Source organism: Embiotoca jacksoni, unplaced genomic scaffold (assembly GCF_022577435.1).
Source record: "Embiotoca jacksoni isolate LCO1_2020_lvr unplaced genomic scaffold, fEmbJac1.0.p SCAF_22, whole genome shotgun sequence".
In the NCBI taxonomy this organism is placed as follows: Eukaryota; Metazoa; Chordata; class Actinopteri; family Embiotocidae; genus Embiotoca; species Embiotoca jacksoni.
The window spans coordinates 6,615,799-6,633,498 of NW_027185363.1; the positions used below are offsets into that span (position 1 = coordinate 6,615,799).

Consider the following 17,700-nt stretch of genomic DNA (forward strand, 5'->3'; position numbering starts at 1 on the left):
CAAAAATAACATTTCTTATGTGTAACAGAGTACTTAACTCCAAAATTTAACTCAAATAATCAATGTTACATAATGTTTAATTATTTTATTGAACTTACAGCAGTGAAATTGAATAATATCAGCCTAAAAAGCAACCACATTTATGGATTAATTTAGAAAATGACAGATTTTTGTTTGTGCAACCTCAGTGTTCAATTTAAAAATTTTAGTTTTTAAGGTGGCCCATCTTGAAATTACCTCCTTGAAATTTTTATTTATTTACACCTTTTTAATTCACAACTTTAAATATTTCGAAGTAAGTACATTTTACAGATTTTTATTGGTTCACTAGCTTATTCACTCTCATCCCATTTCAATATGTCGTTGTTTGCTGTGAACACTAACGGGAGTGCTGTGTGTATGTGTAATTGTGATGAATGTAATGTATAAACTGAATACAACCACTGTTTCTAGCAATGCCTCACACTGCCAGTTTTTATATTTTGTTGAAAATGCATGGGGAATAGATATTCTTGTTCCTCCGGGTGGTAACCAATCAATTCTACATCTTATCTTAAATTGATAAACTCTTGAATTTTATCAACCTCTCAAGGTTTGTTTTGAATTTGAAGCTTTCAGAGAGTTTACTCAAACAGTAGCTTGAGTTTAATTTAAAAATATTGACATTTCTAATCATGATACAGCTTTATTTGTACTTGTTTGGCAGAGGACTGAAAATTTTCCAATCACAAGGAAAATCTATTAAACTGAGAGAAATGTCATCTGTGAGCGCTGAAGCTAAAGCTGAAAATAAATAACTCAAGCTAATTGGATTACTTAATTCAGGATGAGATTTGGTGAGAAAGCCTGTTGTAGTGATTGCACATCAAACGTTAAGTACCGCTGAGCTTTACTGGTGAAGGTTTGTAAGACAAGGCACACAAATGTCTTTTACAAACCCAATTTAGAGTTTGTTTGTGTGTCCAGAGAGCTTCGACCTCAGATGTTTCTTATTTAATGGCGGCAAAATAGTGCTTTCAATCTAAATTACTCAGGGGAAATTTGGAGTGAAACAGGCTAAAGATTAATAGCTGCTGCTGCTGCTAAGGAGTGCTCATTATTTCCTCAAATCAGAGGCAGGTGCCTGTGTAAAGCCGGTGCTGCTTTCTCTGATAATCACAGAACCTCTCCAATGATTACCTGTCCTGCACAATTACAGGCTCACTTGAAATACATCTTCTACTGGTGCACAGTTCGCCACAGCACAGTGGAGGGAAAGGTTCTGACTTTTCATTTACACACGTTTTGTTTTTCTGTGCTCTTTTTTTCTTTACAGATTTACACACGGTATGGAAAATGCTACACCTTCAACTCGGGATTAGACGGCAACCCTTTGTTGACCACGTTAAAAGGCGGCACAGGGAACGGCCTGGAGATCATGTTGGATATTCAACAGGATGAATACCTGCCTGTTTGGGGGGAGACAGGTCAGTGCAGCTTTAAGCATTATTCTAACATTTATTGTAACATCTAAAGTCGCATAACCCTCTGTGGAGATCTCTCCATCTTGCTACTTTACCCTGTAAATTCCTGCATTTCTTATTATTTTGTCATCTCTATAAATATATTTTCACAGAGGTTTCCCTTGTCTTATCATTCACCTTATGTATAAAACTTGGAAGCATTATTTTTCCCTACACTGAAGTATGCAAAGAAATGTACTACTATGTTTAATAGCATATTATCTTGATATGTTTCTGCAGGTCTACAACTGACATCAAATCTAATAAACTGCGTTCACTGACTTATTGTGTCCCATTTACGGTGGGCAACGACCCCATTGGACCAAACATTCATAAACTAAACAGCATGTCATAAATCTTTGATTGTAAATGTGACTTTATTGGACCAGTACACTAACACATATGAAATTAGCTCCCAGCATGAAACACTCTGTCAGTAAACTTCTAGTTGGGCACTAAACAGGCTAAAGAAAAAAGGCGGGTTTCCGTAGATGTCCGTAGCTGTTGTTATATGTTCTGGCGTGCTGTATCCACAGATGAGACCTCCTACGAAGCAGGCATCAAGGTTCAGATCCACAGCCAGGACGAGCCGCCTTTCATTGACCAACTGGGATTTGGTGTGGCCCCTGGTTTTCAAACTTTTGTGTCATGTCAGCAGCAACTGGTACCTAATGTTCAGCCTCCTCCCCCTCCGACCTCGCCCTCTTCTGCTCCACTTCATTTTGTGTTTGTCCCTGAAAATCCTCGCCAGCCAGTGTCCATTACCTCTGAGTCACAGAGCATGGAGCAAAATCAGATCCTTGACTGAACTTGTGTGGAAAATATGCAATTAAGGTGTTACATAAACATCCACTGAATCTGCATACAGTAAATGAAATTGATGAGTTATAGCAGCCAGGGAGTACGGATAGAGCAGGGCCAAGTAATGATTGGATGCAAGCATACAATATGAGCTTACTGTGCTTATCAAAGCCAAAAGAACCTCAGACTGCACAGCAGGCAGAAATATATGGCAGCTAACGGTGTTTGTTTTAGTATAGCTTTGGAAAAAAAAAATTGAATACAGCTTTTCGACTGCTGTGAAAATTGTCTCGAGTGGCACATTCAAAGAGAAGGCAGAGGAAAACAGTGAGGAAAACTTCACAGCCATTGTCAGCAGGCTTTAATCAGCAAAACATTAACCTTAACAAAAAAAAACAACGTCGTTCACAGTGAGGAGAGAATTAACTATTTCTTATAATTAACTATTGGCAGCAGCATTAGGCTCACTATAAATAGCTGTCATCTTGAAAACTCCCTCTGAAGATTTAATATGTCTTCACGGAAAGCTATTAACATCATTGTAATGTTATTGATGTCATTTTGGGCCATATAAAGAAGCCTGGTGCACCTGTCATCACACTTGTTTATTTTCCAGCAGTAAAAACAGGCATCATTAGGTGAGAAAGTTGACCCACAGCTGCTCTGATGGCATATTTTTAAACTGATTTAAGGACGCAGTAAAGTGAGAGTTTTAGCACACGATATGAGGAGAAGCAACGAGGCCTGTGGCGGGTTTGTTGACTGTAGAGAATTAGCTGTTAGTCCCTGACGACCATCAGTGAGGGATGAGATGTAAAAACTATAGTTGCGCCCGAATTGATTGAAACAGCCTGTGTGCAAGGACATAACACCAAGCTGACATGGATTTCCTATCCAAATCAAATTAACCTGTACAGCGCTTATGTGATGCTGCCAAGAGAAAAAAAATATCTAATTGCGTCTTTTTTGTGTGCACTAGAATAGACCACCAGACAAACAACAGTCACTGATTTTCAAGCAGAAACAGTGACAGAATAAAGAAATATCCTCATACAAACAGAGAAACATTCATTGTAAGTCACAGGAAAATGGCGGCTGGGTCTCAAGGGACTTGAGGTTCTGCAATGATTACCTTTGAGATCAAGAGTATTTTTGTATTGTGCTGCAGGCTCATTAAAAAATGTCTTCTACATAATCAGATCCTGTGAAGAAGTAATGGATACTTGAGCAGGAAATCAAATTCATTTTTTTCGCGATTAATTAAACTTGAATGATTTTGCTCCTGAAGTTAATTGACCTGGTTAGTTCATCAGCATGAGATAAATGGTTAAGTAAAATCTTTCACCCTCGTCTAAGCAGAATAACATGGGATGACTGAGGCAGAGCTTTCATCAAACAGACACTTGGGCACCACAAAGAGGACAAATTTTAACTTTGGGAAGCTGCTTTTGAAATAATTGTCTCTCTCTTTCTGTCTTTTCTTTCTGCAAATGTTGTTAATGCTCCAAGTGTATCATCATTCAGCCATCTCGAAAGGACTGAATCTGGTCAATTGATCACAATCACAAAGTTTCCTCCGGAAAGCAAAAGAAGTGCACCGACTGTCATTTATAATCATGACACAAGTGGCCACACCACCGACAGCTAAGACATGTTTACGAGCTAAAAGATGTGCAGAATGAATTAGACTGTCATCAAAGTCTGACCGGCATTAATTTCAGTCAGTGTCCGTCGAGTGCAGCGACACTGCTCTCAGTGTAATAATAGGATGAAGACTTTTCATTTGTAAATCTTCTGTCAGGAGTTTAATTTTTAATAGAAGGCTTTGACTTGTGAGCCCAGAGAGACATGAGGACTACACCACCAAATTTTGGACTAGAATAAAGTAACAGTTTGAAACTGAACTGTGTCTTCACTCAAGCTTGAGTGGAAGTGAGAAGAGAATGGCTGAATGACAAGCTGTAGCAGAGTTTATTGTCACGCTGACAACGGGATGTTTGTCTGGAGGGGTCGTCCACTTTCTGTCCCTCACCTCACTGTTGCTCCTGTTTTATTTTTGATATTGATGCGGGCTGTGTTCCCTCACCTCCTCGCCCTAGATGAGACGTCCTATGAGGCCGGCATAAAGGTACAGCTTCACTCTCAGTCAGAGCCTCCTTTCCTCCACGAGCTGGGCTTCGGGGTCGCCCCCGGCTTCCAAACGTTCGTTTCCACCCAAGAGCAGAGGGTAGCGTATGACTGACTGGGCTTGCTGCATGCCGCAATATACTGTATTGTTAAATAGCTACACACTCATCAAGCTCCACTCTTTCATCTGCTGGTGACCCCCTCCCTCTAAGGAATGGATCCATCTCCCACCCCCCCCACCCCCACCCCCCTCTGTGTGACTGAAGCAACAACATGCAACAGCGTCTGCAGTCTGTCCTTGTCGTCATTGTCTTCTCTGTTTAATAGATACTACTAAAGAGCAGATCTTGTGTTTTATTCCTTTAAGCCAATCATCCGAGTCTGTATGTTCATCACAGCTGTTGTTTGGCTTCACCCTTTCACTCCCATGTACAGTTCTACAAACACTTTTTGTTGGCTTTGCTTTTATGCGACGTCGGGGCGATCCACCGGACCACATCTTAATGTCATCAGGAGGGACCTGATAATGTCATTCATTAGGTTTATTACCCACGAGGACTCTGGCATCAGTTTATAGGGCAGAATATATTGCGTCAGGGTTTCATCTCCAGTGTATCTCCAGCTATGAAAGCCTGTGGGCTAGAAATGGAGTTCAATAAAGGCTTAATCATGTTTGCCAGTTTAAATCCACTCCTTGAACGAATTGCACTCTATCTCTTTCGCTTTCTATTGACTAAATGACCGTCAGATTGTCAGAGTTAGCCTGATTAGACCTGGTGGAGACGAGCAGGAATTACAGTGAACTTTAATGTGACAATAGCAGCACAATTCCTCTGTGAAGTTTGCCAGGAAGAAGCTCTTGGCATTGATTGTTGACTCGCTCCCACTGCACTTAGTAGCTATACTTAAATGCTACAATACCCAAATAAGCGTTGCAGGCCTTCATAAATAATTGGTTTATTTGGCCATGAAAATGAGTAGTAGGCATTCATTACCATAAACTGCTGTAAACAAGACATTTAAAGAGAACTGAGAGTGTTGCTAGTGGTTAGAGGTCAGTTTGTTCAGTATGCCAATAAGGACTTCTTTTAACATCTTAAAGAGAGATCTGCACACACGAGGCAAACAGAGCTCTAAAGTTCAGTGTGAACCAAACCTTAAAAAATTCAGGCGTTAAATATTCCTCACTAATTGATTCATTAAGAATTCCCTGAGTTACTCATAAATATGATGACCTGCTCTTCACCTTTTAATGAGACTTCCAACTCTAATGAGAATGCGAACTGACTCTACACTACATCCTCTCCTCATTGTTAAATTCATAGTGCTGTGCAGGGTAGTTTTGTAATAAACTCTCACAGGCGTAGATTAGAAAATCTAAGTAGTTCATCAACAATAAAAAAAAAAAACACTTTTGTAAGCTTCTAGAGAGTAGGTTGTTCATCAGGACTTAATCTTCATTCAATATACTACTTATTACCATAAAAGACGAGGTTATGTTCTGTATAATGTCTGTTAAACTCATTTGGTTGTTCATTTGAAAAGTGTAAACTGTTTATTCTGTTCTCAGGGTTGTAAAATTTGTCCATTGATTGTGGTGTCCTGTCTGAAACTACACATTTTACAGAGTTCTATTCAGTCCGTCTCTATTCCCATGGTACTCTGCTTCCTACCGGGGACTAGACCTGCATCAGTAATGTTCTGCATGACGTTGCTTGCCGCTACACATGAGCAATACTGTTGTTCTGACTGGACATTTTATGCCAATATTGTCACAGTGCACATTTTCATTGAAATGCTTCTGTATTTTTTTTTCTTTTCTTTTCATGTTTGAGACATTCTCGTTGGGTTTTGTCAGCTTGTCGTGCCCTTTTTGTACTTCTGCCACTGTGGGCTTTGCATTATGTTATTCGTTGTAATCCCATGCGAAGATACACTGAGAGAAAAACATGTGCTGTTTGCTGTTTCAGCTTCAGTACCTCCCACCGCCTTGGGGCGATTGCAAGTCTACTCCAATAGACTCTGAATTCTTCTCCACGTACAGCATCACGGCATGTCGCATTGACTGTGAAACCCGGTACCTGCTGGAGAACTGCAACTGTAGGATGGTTCACATGCCGGGTATGAACTCAGACTGACCAATGAAAGCAGGTTGTGAATTCTTGTGTCTTCTTCATTAAAGTAATAAGTATTATATTTTATTGTTTCACACAGGGACCTCAACAGTTTGCACACCCGAGCAGTACAAAGACTGTGCTGACCCAGCTTTAGGTGAGCCCACACACTTTATCATATAAAATATTTCTCTGATATTATTACTTTAATACTTTAGTTCAACCAAGTCTTCAGCAGCAGTGCCATGGGCCTACTCCACCTTTAGATAATATCTATGTAGCTTTCATTTGAAATGACTTTAATCTCAGATAGTGCTGAAGCAAAAGAATAAAGTTAAATTATTGTCTAAAAATTACATTAGGAAGTTTTTCAATGTTTCTGTGCTTCACTGATATCAAATTAAATCCCAGATTTTTTTTCTTTCCGCTGTATCATGGCTTCAGTCATTATTTGCTTTCATGGAAAGTGAACGATGGCAGCGAATGTAGTGCTGTTGTGTGCAGAGATATTTTTAGCCGACAGTGAGAGCCTCATCGTGCAGGTTTGTTTGATTTTTCATAGTGATCGTTATATTTAAATGACTTTGATCATCCACAGACTTTTTGGTAGAGAAAGACAACGATTACTGTGTCTGTCAGACCCCCTGCAACATGACTCGCTATGGCAAGGAGCTGTCCATGGTTAAGATCCCCAGTAAGGCATCTGCTAAATATCTGGCTAAGAAATTCAACAAAACTGAGCAATATATTGGGTAAGTATTATTTAGTATTAGTCCGTTATTTAGATAATGCCCTCTTTCTTTTTTTTTTTTTGTCTGTTCATGGATGGATGTACTGTGACATAGCATGACCTGAGTCTCCATCGTTCACCTTCAATGTAACAATAATGAAAGATAGTTACACAGGAAATTTGACATGTCCTTTGCTGTAATGTAATATCAGCAGAAGTGAAATCTGTTGGCTGTGCTCTGGTCTGTCCCCTTTCCAGAGAAAATATATTGGTCTTGGACATCTTCTTTGAAGCTCTGAACTATGAGAAGATTGAGCAGAAGAAGGCCTATGAAATTGCAGGGCTACTCGGTAAGATTCTTGCTCATTGTGACAGAAAAAAAAAAAAAGTGGTTGACCTCGGTATCAGCACTCTTAGTGGGCTCCCTGCCGTACATTTCACATTGTGTGTTCACGCCTGGTGCTTTGAGGTTTCCTCTTTGAACTCTCGAAGCAGGCTGAGCACATTTTCATAATCTGATGCTCTTCCAAGGGCGGCTGGGTTGGGTCTGATGAGACGTTGGGGCTGGATGGACACTTTTGACAATTCTGCTCAGATTATTCAGAGAGATACTGAATTAGATGTGACAGCGAGGGGGAATGGTTTCATGCACCATTGTTCAATTACTGTACCTGCCCATATCTGTTCATCTCTCTTCCTCTAGGTGACATTGGAGGTCAGATGGGATTGTTTATTGGAGCCAGTGTTCTAACAATACTGGAAATATTTGACTACCTGTATGAGGTAAATGACTGAAAATGAAAAGTTATTAGCTATACTTGAATTTGTTCTTGTTCTAGTGTTTATAAAGGCAGTTTGCTTTTGTTTTCACACCATGTAAGATTAATATAGTATGAAATATATTAGAACTGCTGATGTTTAATCCTAAAAGAACAGACATTTTGGGAAATGCATTTATTATTTTCTTGCTGAGAGTTAGATGAGAAGATTGATACTCTCATGTTTGTACGGTACATACAAAGAGGCAGCCAGCTGCTGGTTAGCTTATTTTAGCATAAAGACTGGGAACAGGAGGAGCCTGTCTCTCACTGAAAGGAACAAAATCTTCTTAGTACCTGGAATCTTGTCATCCCTGTTCAGTTGTCACAGGCAAAATCGACTCAGGAGGTCATTTTGTCCACTTTTGTTTTCCTGTAGACTTAACAAACAAGTTATAGAATTTTTATTAGTGAGCTTTAGAAAGGCTGGCAGGTGGATTTTGTTGAGAGTTGCTGAGTGGTATTGATCTTTTCATCTAACTTGGCAAGAAAGCGGATAATTGAATTTCCCAAAATCTCCAATGTCTACGACCAAGATCTATTCCATCTGTGAATAATGTTTATCTGATGTTTTCTTTGCATTTAGGTGTTCAAGGATAAGGTTTTGGGTTACTTCATACGCAAGAAAAGACCACAGCGTTGCCAGAGCGACAATCTGGTAATTTTTAGTCTCTCAGAACGCATTTGATCGGATGAAATGAATGTGGTGAATCAGATGAGCTCAGGAACAACAACAACACCAACAAAATGTCTGCTCGCACCAGAAATGCTTTCAATGAACAGCACCAGAGAAAAGCACATCACATTATGTCACCATTAATTTAAATTTCCCATTCAGAAACAATACAGTATATTTTTCTCGAAAACATATTCATTAATGATGCATACATTGTTTTTATTGCACAGTGTGAATACATAATCATTCTTTATTTACATCATAAGAAGCAGCAGGAATTATTTGCCATGAGGACACAAATGCACAACAGTTTTACATGTGGAATGCAGATGAGTATTGACAAGAACAAAGTGAGTCTATAAGTGTGTTTTTTCAAGCTTTTTTTTTGCGGTTACTTAGTGTGTTTAAAGCTCAGTGTACAGATAAGTAGAAGTGAAGTGTCTGACCTGCTTTCAGTTAACTTTTATTCATGACTCATAAAGTGCTCTTATTATCAGAGGTTATGGCCCTTATCTCATTTAATCCCACACATGAACCCACTTTTCAGTATTTACACAAAATACAGTGACTTCTCGATGTCACCGTCTATCATGTAATTACAGTTCACTTAGGGCAGGAAAAGCTGTTATTGTACTTGGTTATTTTTTCTCTTTGCCTGGCAGCATAATTAGAGGAAATTCAGACTGGATTCAGGTAAGAGCAGAAGAGTGAGAATAAAGCAGAACAAGATTATTGAGGTCTGCAGATGTTATTAACATTTCATGATCAACTTGTTTTGAAAACCATCAAGGCAATATAAACCAATTTAACTTCACAATGAAAACAAGAGTAATGGGAGGCATTCCTGTCCTGCACTAAATCACAGCATTTTGCGTAGCCCTGTGGTTTAACACTCTGCGTCCAGAGGCAACTGCACTCCCCCTGAATGTTATATAAGCTTTATACAGGGCAATTAATCAATGATTTATAACAGAAATGCACCTCCTTAAAATTAGGAATCAGCAACGGCTCAGCACAAACTGCTGAATCAAACCCCCATCGAAGGTTGGAAAGGCTTATTTTACTGGCTACTGTTATATTACTCTTCTCACTGTATTTAAAAGAATTATAAATGCTATTATTTTCAATCAAATTTTAAATGGATCTGAAACATTCAGTTTTTTCACCTTCAGCTCTTGCTTGGTGTGAACACATCAAGTTTCCTCTCTGATAGCAAATACATAAATAACTCTCAAGGAGTCCCACAAGGAAGAGGCTTAGGTCCATAAGAGTTGTACATGTCAAGTGAACACATGTTGCTTGGAAAATGTACACAAAAAAACCCACACAGGGCCTCTGACTATCACATAACAACCACTTTACCCAGTCCACCTCTGGGACCTAACATGACAAGAAGTGTTCTCTATAGAGCGTCTTCTGCCTGCAATATGTTATCCACTAATGTGGAGGAGATCTAAAGATTGATTTTCAAATACTTACTGAAACATTTGAGAATTAAAAACTAAAAGTGAGTTGGTTTGTTTTTCTTTTTTTTAAAGTTGATTTTCTTTTCTTTTCTTTTATTGTATAACTTTATTTGCAATTTTATTTTTGCCCTATTTTCTGTGTATGTTCCTTTATGTCTGCTCTTGTTCATTTGATACTATTTGATGTTAATGACTTTTTAAAAGTGTCATAACAGTGATCAAATTGCTCAAACTTTTCTTTCAGTGAAAACAAATAGCGTGTATTACTCAAATATAAATGGTAAAAGCCATTTAATCCAGTTCTTTATTTCTAACGTGGGGGACAACTGAAGTGTAGCTAAAGTCTAAGAAATAAAAGAGTCTCTAATCCATCTGTGCGGCTCACTTTAGGGGTAAAATCAGCTAAAGCTAAAACATTTTCCTCTTTTCTAGTGCTGTTTTAATGAAAAGCATTTCAGCAGGTTTTTGTGATATGCAGACATTTCCTTTTGTCCCTGAGCTTATTGTACCAACCAGTTTGCATCCAGCTTTCTTGGCAGAATGTTGGAAATGCAGGCGCTGTTATGCATTATGTGTCACACATTAGAAGCAAAAAGAAAGCATGCAAAAATAGGTTGTCCCTAATTTTTCTTCAAATTGGCGAAAAGTTATGAGGTTGTGTCTGCATGAGGACTGTGTTGTTGCATGCTAGTTTCTACGAGTTCAGAATTCAGTCTGTTAGCTGGTGTAGAGAAAAAGATTGAAAGAATATGTTTAGTCTCTTTGGCAGAAGTGGAGTGAACTTAATCCAACATGAAGGAGATTCATGAAGGAGATTAGTTAAGGCTGGTTTTATTAGGCTGCGTAGTAAGGCAGTGGGAGAAGAAGCATTTATTTAGTGGGCTGCACTCAGTCTTACATAGTGTGATATTTACTGTATTCTGCTCCACTCATATCATATGTTCACCTCTTTACTGGAAACCATCCTTTGTACTTTGTTTCTTTCATGTCCAATAACCGTTTTTCAATTAGTCCATTGTCACATCTCCACTCAGGCAGTAATTCAGTTGTTTATAAGCCTTTATTTTAAGTTTGACTCTCATTGTCTTCAGTGTTCATCAACATTTCCGGATGACAGGAAGCGGCTTTTACTTTCCCTGCTTAATATAAAAAATTAAATAAAAAAAAAAACCTCTAATTTGATTTTGAATGGCCAACTTCCTTCAGTACTTTAATGATATCACTGAGGGGAAAACAGTCTTTCGCTGCATTCCCTCGGTATCTTAACTTATAGCATATACATTGTGTTTTATTTTCATTTCAGTCACCCTCACCCATCTTTCTTTTCATCATGTCTATTCCAGGAGTATCCAGAGAACCCAACCAGCCCGGGTGTCACGCCTAATCATGCCCCCAGGTAGCACACCCCATTGATAATAGATGCTCCCTCCCATGCTGTCCCTCTCTTTCATACATACTTGAGACCATCTCATACATAATTTCCTCAGTTGTTACTATTGATTTGGTTGGCAGTCAACAAAAAAGGGGTGATTATCCATCTCCAGCGAGCATTTTAATATCTACTGCCATGTCAGGACACGTCAGCTGTGGTATGTGTCCGTTATTCATTGGCTCAACAGGAGACATGAGTTGGTTGGATTCTCCAAGTGCGCAAAGATTTTACTCTTTGCACCATGCAAAGCTTTCTCCTTCCACTGAATAATGATGCTTTTTTCCCATAGGATAAAGCGCAGTACTCCTGTGAAAACAGATTACGTATTTATTGAATTGTACAAAAAAGCTGAACCACATGAGATCTATTTGTTTCCCTGCAGCACAGAGGTCCATTTAGAGGCAATGTGTTTGAGGCTCGTGCCAGATAACATCACTAGATGCATTACTTTGTGATGTTATCGCAGGTCTGCATGCAGCGAGTTTGCACAAAATACAAACGGGTCTTTGTCTGCTGGAATAGCCATTTTTGCCGATGGGACTACCAGTGTCTGTTATCTGCATATCAGCAGTTATCTATTTAATAAGCGCCTTTGCACATAGAGGGAAATGCAGACATATGTGGCTGTTCTGAAACTCCCATAACCTAAGAATTTCACATGCTAGTGTAAAAACAGAACTAAAAATATGCTGTTTTCTTTCTCTTGTCCCTCCTTTCATTCATTTAAACCCACCGTCCCCGATTTATCTTCTCACAACCTGTGAAACATATGCAACATGGCTGATGTTCAAAATCTGTTGTGTTCATGGTCTCATCATTGTCCACATATGTTTCTGTCATTCATCAATTATACATCCTATCCTTGTGTCTGTGGCACTCATAATCATACATTTTTTTGTGCTTTTGCTCAATTTCTCTGCACCACATCCAATTTTTTTCCCCCCCCTCTGCATCACTCCATGTTCGTTCTGATCGCTCTCATTTTACTTGTGGCTCATTTATTTCTTCCATCATCATCATCACCCCCCGACATCGCTCCTCCCTAAACCCGGTTGAACTCGTCTCCCCTCCTTCCCCCTCCTCTGTTTTGCAGAGCACCTGTGACACCCTCCGGAGTCACTCGGACAGTCTCGGATTCACGCCGAACATGTTACCTCGTCACCCGACTTTAGGCAACTTTGAGGAGTTTGCTTGTTGATGACATAAAGTAGGGGTCGTGGGTGGGGGTGGCACATCTGGGGACTTGACAGCAAACTGTGAAATCATTTATGTATTTAACAGAAAAGGGTTGAGTGTATACTCAAAAACGCATAGTACAGTTTATCAATGCCTGAATAGAAATAGAATACTATCATCAGTGAAAAATAAACAACAACAAAAAAAGAGAGACCATTTCCAAAACAGAACTCAGGTTTAACTGGCATGTCAAGGCGTCAGTGTTTATTTATTCATGTTTCATTTTGTAGATTTGTTTTTGTTATCCAGTCACTTCAGAGTATACAATCAGTGAAGATAAATGTGTTCAAAAAAGGGATTCTGACATGAGTTGAGACGAGTTACGTGGTACCGCTGTGCTAGTTTTGCTGTACATCAATCCAAAAAAAACACGTTGATTGGTTATGTGTAGCAGCGTTTATCATCAGTGTTATGCTGGCATTTAACCAATGCTGTACTGAGTGACCTTATTATAACCTGTCACCAGTTTTAACAGGAGAGCCTTTTTAGAAATCTACTCCACGTTAATGAGCGGATTGGATTGTTGGTCAGAAGAGCTACACAGACCTGAATCACAACACTAGACTAGTGTTTACCGTTGCCTTTTGCTACTATGAGGCTTTGAACTGTCTCATTAATTAGACTGTGCTTATTCAATTTAAAAACACAAGAGGAACTTGATTATTTGTATATATGCAAGTGTTAGATTTTGTTTTATATGGACCCTAGAACGACAGAATTCTGAATTGGATGTTTTTTGTCGACTTTAGTGCTTTTTTTTACACAGTAAGGGGGAAAAAGAGAGCGAGGAGACAAATAAGGCTGTTGATTATATCTTTATATAGCTGACATTTCAATTGTCATTCATATTTCCCATTTTTTTATAAAGTGCTGCAGTGCTGATGGTCACAAGAAAAAATAACTTGCTCACATTCAACTTGCTGTAAAATTAGGCCCTAATTTCTATTGAAGTCATGAGAATAGAAACAATCAAAATTTCCTTTGCCTTTCTTAATAATTTAGTTTTTTCATCACAGTGTCTTAAAGGTATTCATCAGCACAATACCCTATGATAGTAATCTATTCTCTATTGAACACAAGTAGAGTTTAAAAGGCTTGCTGGTGACATTCCTAAACTTGACAGAAATTTGTAAATACCCACAATCAAATGCCATGAAGAAATTCTGCTCCACTCATGTGAACCATTTGTCAGATACATATAAATATAGCTATATAGAGAGATTTAAAAAAAAAAAAAAAAAAAAAAGTGTTTCTTCATCTATTATTACACCAGAGGGAATTTGGACTTTCTATCTGGGTGGACCGTTAGTATCTTTGAGTTTCCGGTGATCACAACATGACAGACGACCGAATAGATTTTATTAGATTAAAGGGAATTTGCCTCAAAGCATCAAAACCACCGTGCACCTCAGCCCCATTCAGTTCGGTTGATTTTTAGAGAAATGCATTGTACAATTTTACCATTGTATCCTATTATTATGATTATTATTATTCCAGAATATGTAATAAGTCACAAATAACAGTTTGTGATGTATAAATGATCAAGTATAATAAACTCTATATTTACCCATCTTACTCACGTACACAACTTTTCTTCTAATCTTCTTGTCAGTCTGCTGCTTCTCTTGTTAACGTTCACTCTGTGTTATTTCAATCCGTGACACTACAATTATGGACTTGTTGGTACTATAAATACTTTTTTTTTTAAATGTGAAACTTTCAAGTATAACGCCAGTCAAGTAAGTGGTGTTCCTAACACTGTAGCTTTATTACTCTTGTCAGTGTATTAGATGACTGTTGATGTGAAGCACAAACCCTTGGAGATCAGCCATCACTTTGAAAGCCAATGACCAGACATCCATGGTTGTGACTGCCTGTTGTGACTCTAGTCTTAAAACTACACACACTGTTACACGTGGTTTGCTCACAGCTCCAGCATTATCAGGAATAAGAGTGTAATCCGAGCGGAGCCAAAGGCCACCTCGTGGAGGGAATTTATCCAAATGGAAATTTTACCTTTCAGGAAACAAAAAAGGTAAATCAGTGGCGTTGTGCCGTGAGCAATAAATGCATATAATCAGATAATCAAATTGACGTAGACAAATATTTAATTCGGGATTCCCATTTTCAATTCATGATTTATCCAGCGGCTGGAGTGGATGTAGACCGACCAGCTGCAACACTGTTGTATGATAAATTGTATGATAACCGTCATCAGCTTAGCAAAGAGACACAAATGCCAATTCATGTTACGCAATGATGCTGCTCTGATGATGCTGCATTGCCATGAGGATTTTGGGTGTGACCGGTTAAAAAGCATAAAAATGACCCAACATTACCGCACACCATGGAGATAATGTGAAACTATCCCGGGTCTTTACCTCTCTCTCCCCACCCCCTGCCTTACTACCAGTCAAAGAACAGCAGAGTGTATCTGAGCTGGCAGAAACTATTACTGAACTATTTATGCTCCTTAAGTAGTCCTTCATTGATATTTACTGAATAGTTATGGCCAAGTAGAATATATATATATATATATAGATATATATATATATATCTATATATATATATATTTCTGTCACCCAACATCTGAACTATTTTACTCCAATAATTTACAGCACATCACCCATTTTCCTCCTTGCATGACCACTGTGTATTCCTATTATCTCTGGTCTATTAATGTAATATTACAATGTTATTCACTTTGTATTGTCCAAAGTGTATTTCTGGAGTCAGATGAATCAAAATGGTGTTCTCCACTTCCTGTGCTACAATGACCTGGATTTTTATCACACACAAATCCTTCTCTGACCAGGCTTGGGTTCGTGCAATGTAAGAAAGGTATGCCGAGACTAACAATTAAACACAGTGTGGCTTGAAGTTAAAGTAGTTGAAGTCAACTAAAATGTGCCTTTAAGACTGAATCTTACAGGTGACATCAAGATTTTCCCGCACCCACACACGCACACACATACTCACGCACACACATACTCACACACACACACACACACACACACACACACACACACACACACACACACACACACACACACACACACACACATCTGGAGAACTGGAATTGCTTCATCTGGCTCTACATGCTCTATGTGCATTTTATTGTAGATATGTGATTTTAACTCTGAACTGTACATTAAATAGTTAATATACACTTAACTATGTGTAACGTAGTCAGTCTTAAGTCAAACTGTCTTGGGCGTTTCAAACAACTTTACTAAACAAAGTGGTGACACCCCCGTTAAATCTAACCTGACAAACGTTACACTGAAGCCAATTTAAATTTAAAGATGGTGATGAAGCCATTGGTCACAACTGGAGATTTAAACTTCATTCCTGACCTGGGAAAAAATAGTTGACATAAAAAGGCTCATCATTAGGTTAATTTAGGAGCTGTTTGTTCGTAAGTGTTAAGCTGCTTTACTTAAAGGTGTCTTTAAAGGAGTTTTTGGCCACTAGTAGTACTGTTGAGCATTGTTTCTGTGAAAAAACATGCAAGTAATTTTTTACACATTCTTATGTTGTGCCATTCCACTGATCAACTGTGAGACATGTTTACTGCATGAATATATGGGTCTGAACGCTTCACAGGGAATCGTTCCAGTCGTTACATCTTACTGGGCTTACACCTTAATTTTAAAATGATTTAATTAAAAAAAATATAGGAGCAGTTTTAATCAATCGGTACGTGCTGAGACTAGCAACCCTGCAGCTACACTTAAGAAAAAAAAAACACGCTTGACTTCAGTCATCACACTTAACCATTGACATTGATGACTTATTGCTCTGCCCTTCAGAGTGGCTTAGGGAACGTTTAATGCAAGCTGGATTTCCAGACTGTAATCACACTTTAGAAAACTGAAGCTATGAACAATAGTCTGGTGGAGCATTGACCACCACGATTTATTTTGTCCATGGAAACTCACCAATTTGAAAACAGAGATTTAAAGATACAAATAGTTTTGTTCTGGCTGCGGCTTCAGTTCCTCTATATTTGCTAGCATTGCTACAACTGTTTGTGTTGTTTCAATTAGCTATACTACCATCGCCACTGTTAGAACTACATTTCAAAACAAATGCTTGACTTCAACGTCATCACACTTTGCCACCCCTATGGGTTGCTGATTAGTCCTTCTTTCAGAGTTGCCAAGCAAACCTTAGCATGAACAAGGTTTCCAGACTAAAATCACAGCTGCAGTTAAAGCTGTGATCAATAGGTCGGCGGAACCAGGCTCATAATGTGCAACAAAAATGAACAATGTTAAAAAAAAAAAAAAAAAAAAAAAAGGCAGTAAAGAAGACTGCAAGAAAGAAAACGTTGAACTTCTGCTGACAGCGCTGAAACATTGTGTATGATTCCATTTTCCTTCACATGGGAATTTAAATTATATTTAGTAGGACGATAAAAATTTATTTTATTTGCAGAAGTTTTGGGGATTGAATTGCAGTCATCATGGTTGTTAAGCCACAATGATACATGGCTGACATGTATCGGAATATAAATTTTAAGTAGTGTAAAATGTTAATAATAATAGTACATTAAAACTGTACAGTAATGTAGTGCATGTATTTAATTATATTTTGCTTTTGATTATAATGGAATAGCAGATACTAAAATTTGAATTATGTCTCTGTCTCCTCAGCCGACACTGGCCCTGTTGTGGGACCGTTTTATCAATTGCTATATAAAAAAGTACAAATGTTGAGCAATGTGTTCGCAATGTACTTTAAAGATCAAGAGTGAATAAACAGGTGATAAACTATTTGTAAAGAAAATCAAACA

At 38.4% G+C, this 17,700-nt stretch overlaps 1 protein-coding gene across 7 annotated transcripts in view; it reads left to right on the forward strand.

The window, feature by feature from the left end:
- asic1c (acid-sensing (proton-gated) ion channel 1c) overlaps nucleotides 1-13,105 on the forward strand; it is an 85,708-nt gene extending 72,603 nt beyond the window's left edge. For 3 of the 7 annotated variants that reach the window (XM_069157555.1, XM_069157553.1, XM_069157548.1), the window contains exons 2-11: nucleotides 1,316-1,466; nucleotides 2,039-2,166; nucleotides 6,401-6,551; nucleotides 6,645-6,701; nucleotides 7,143-7,296; nucleotides 7,533-7,624; nucleotides 7,978-8,057; nucleotides 8,679-8,750; nucleotides 11,578-11,630; nucleotides 12,760-13,105. In XM_069157555.1, coding sequence (XP_069013656.1) covers nucleotides 1,316-1,466; nucleotides 2,039-2,166; nucleotides 6,401-6,551; nucleotides 6,645-6,701; nucleotides 7,143-7,296; nucleotides 7,533-7,624; nucleotides 7,978-8,057; nucleotides 8,679-8,750; nucleotides 11,578-11,630; nucleotides 12,760-12,838 — 1,017 coding nt within the window. In that variant the 3' untranslated portion in view covers nucleotides 12,839-13,105. Of the gene's footprint in view, nucleotides 1-1,315; nucleotides 1,467-2,038; nucleotides 2,167-4,402; nucleotides 4,531-6,400; nucleotides 6,552-6,644; nucleotides 6,702-7,142; nucleotides 7,297-7,532; nucleotides 7,625-7,977; nucleotides 8,058-8,678; nucleotides 8,751-11,245; nucleotides 11,272-11,577; nucleotides 11,631-12,759 lie in introns of all 7 variants that reach the window. The other 4 variants (XM_069157554.1, XM_069157549.1, XM_069157552.1 and 1 more) reach the window with 3 other exon arrangements.
- Nucleotides 13,106-17,700: the final 4,595 nt, after the last annotated feature.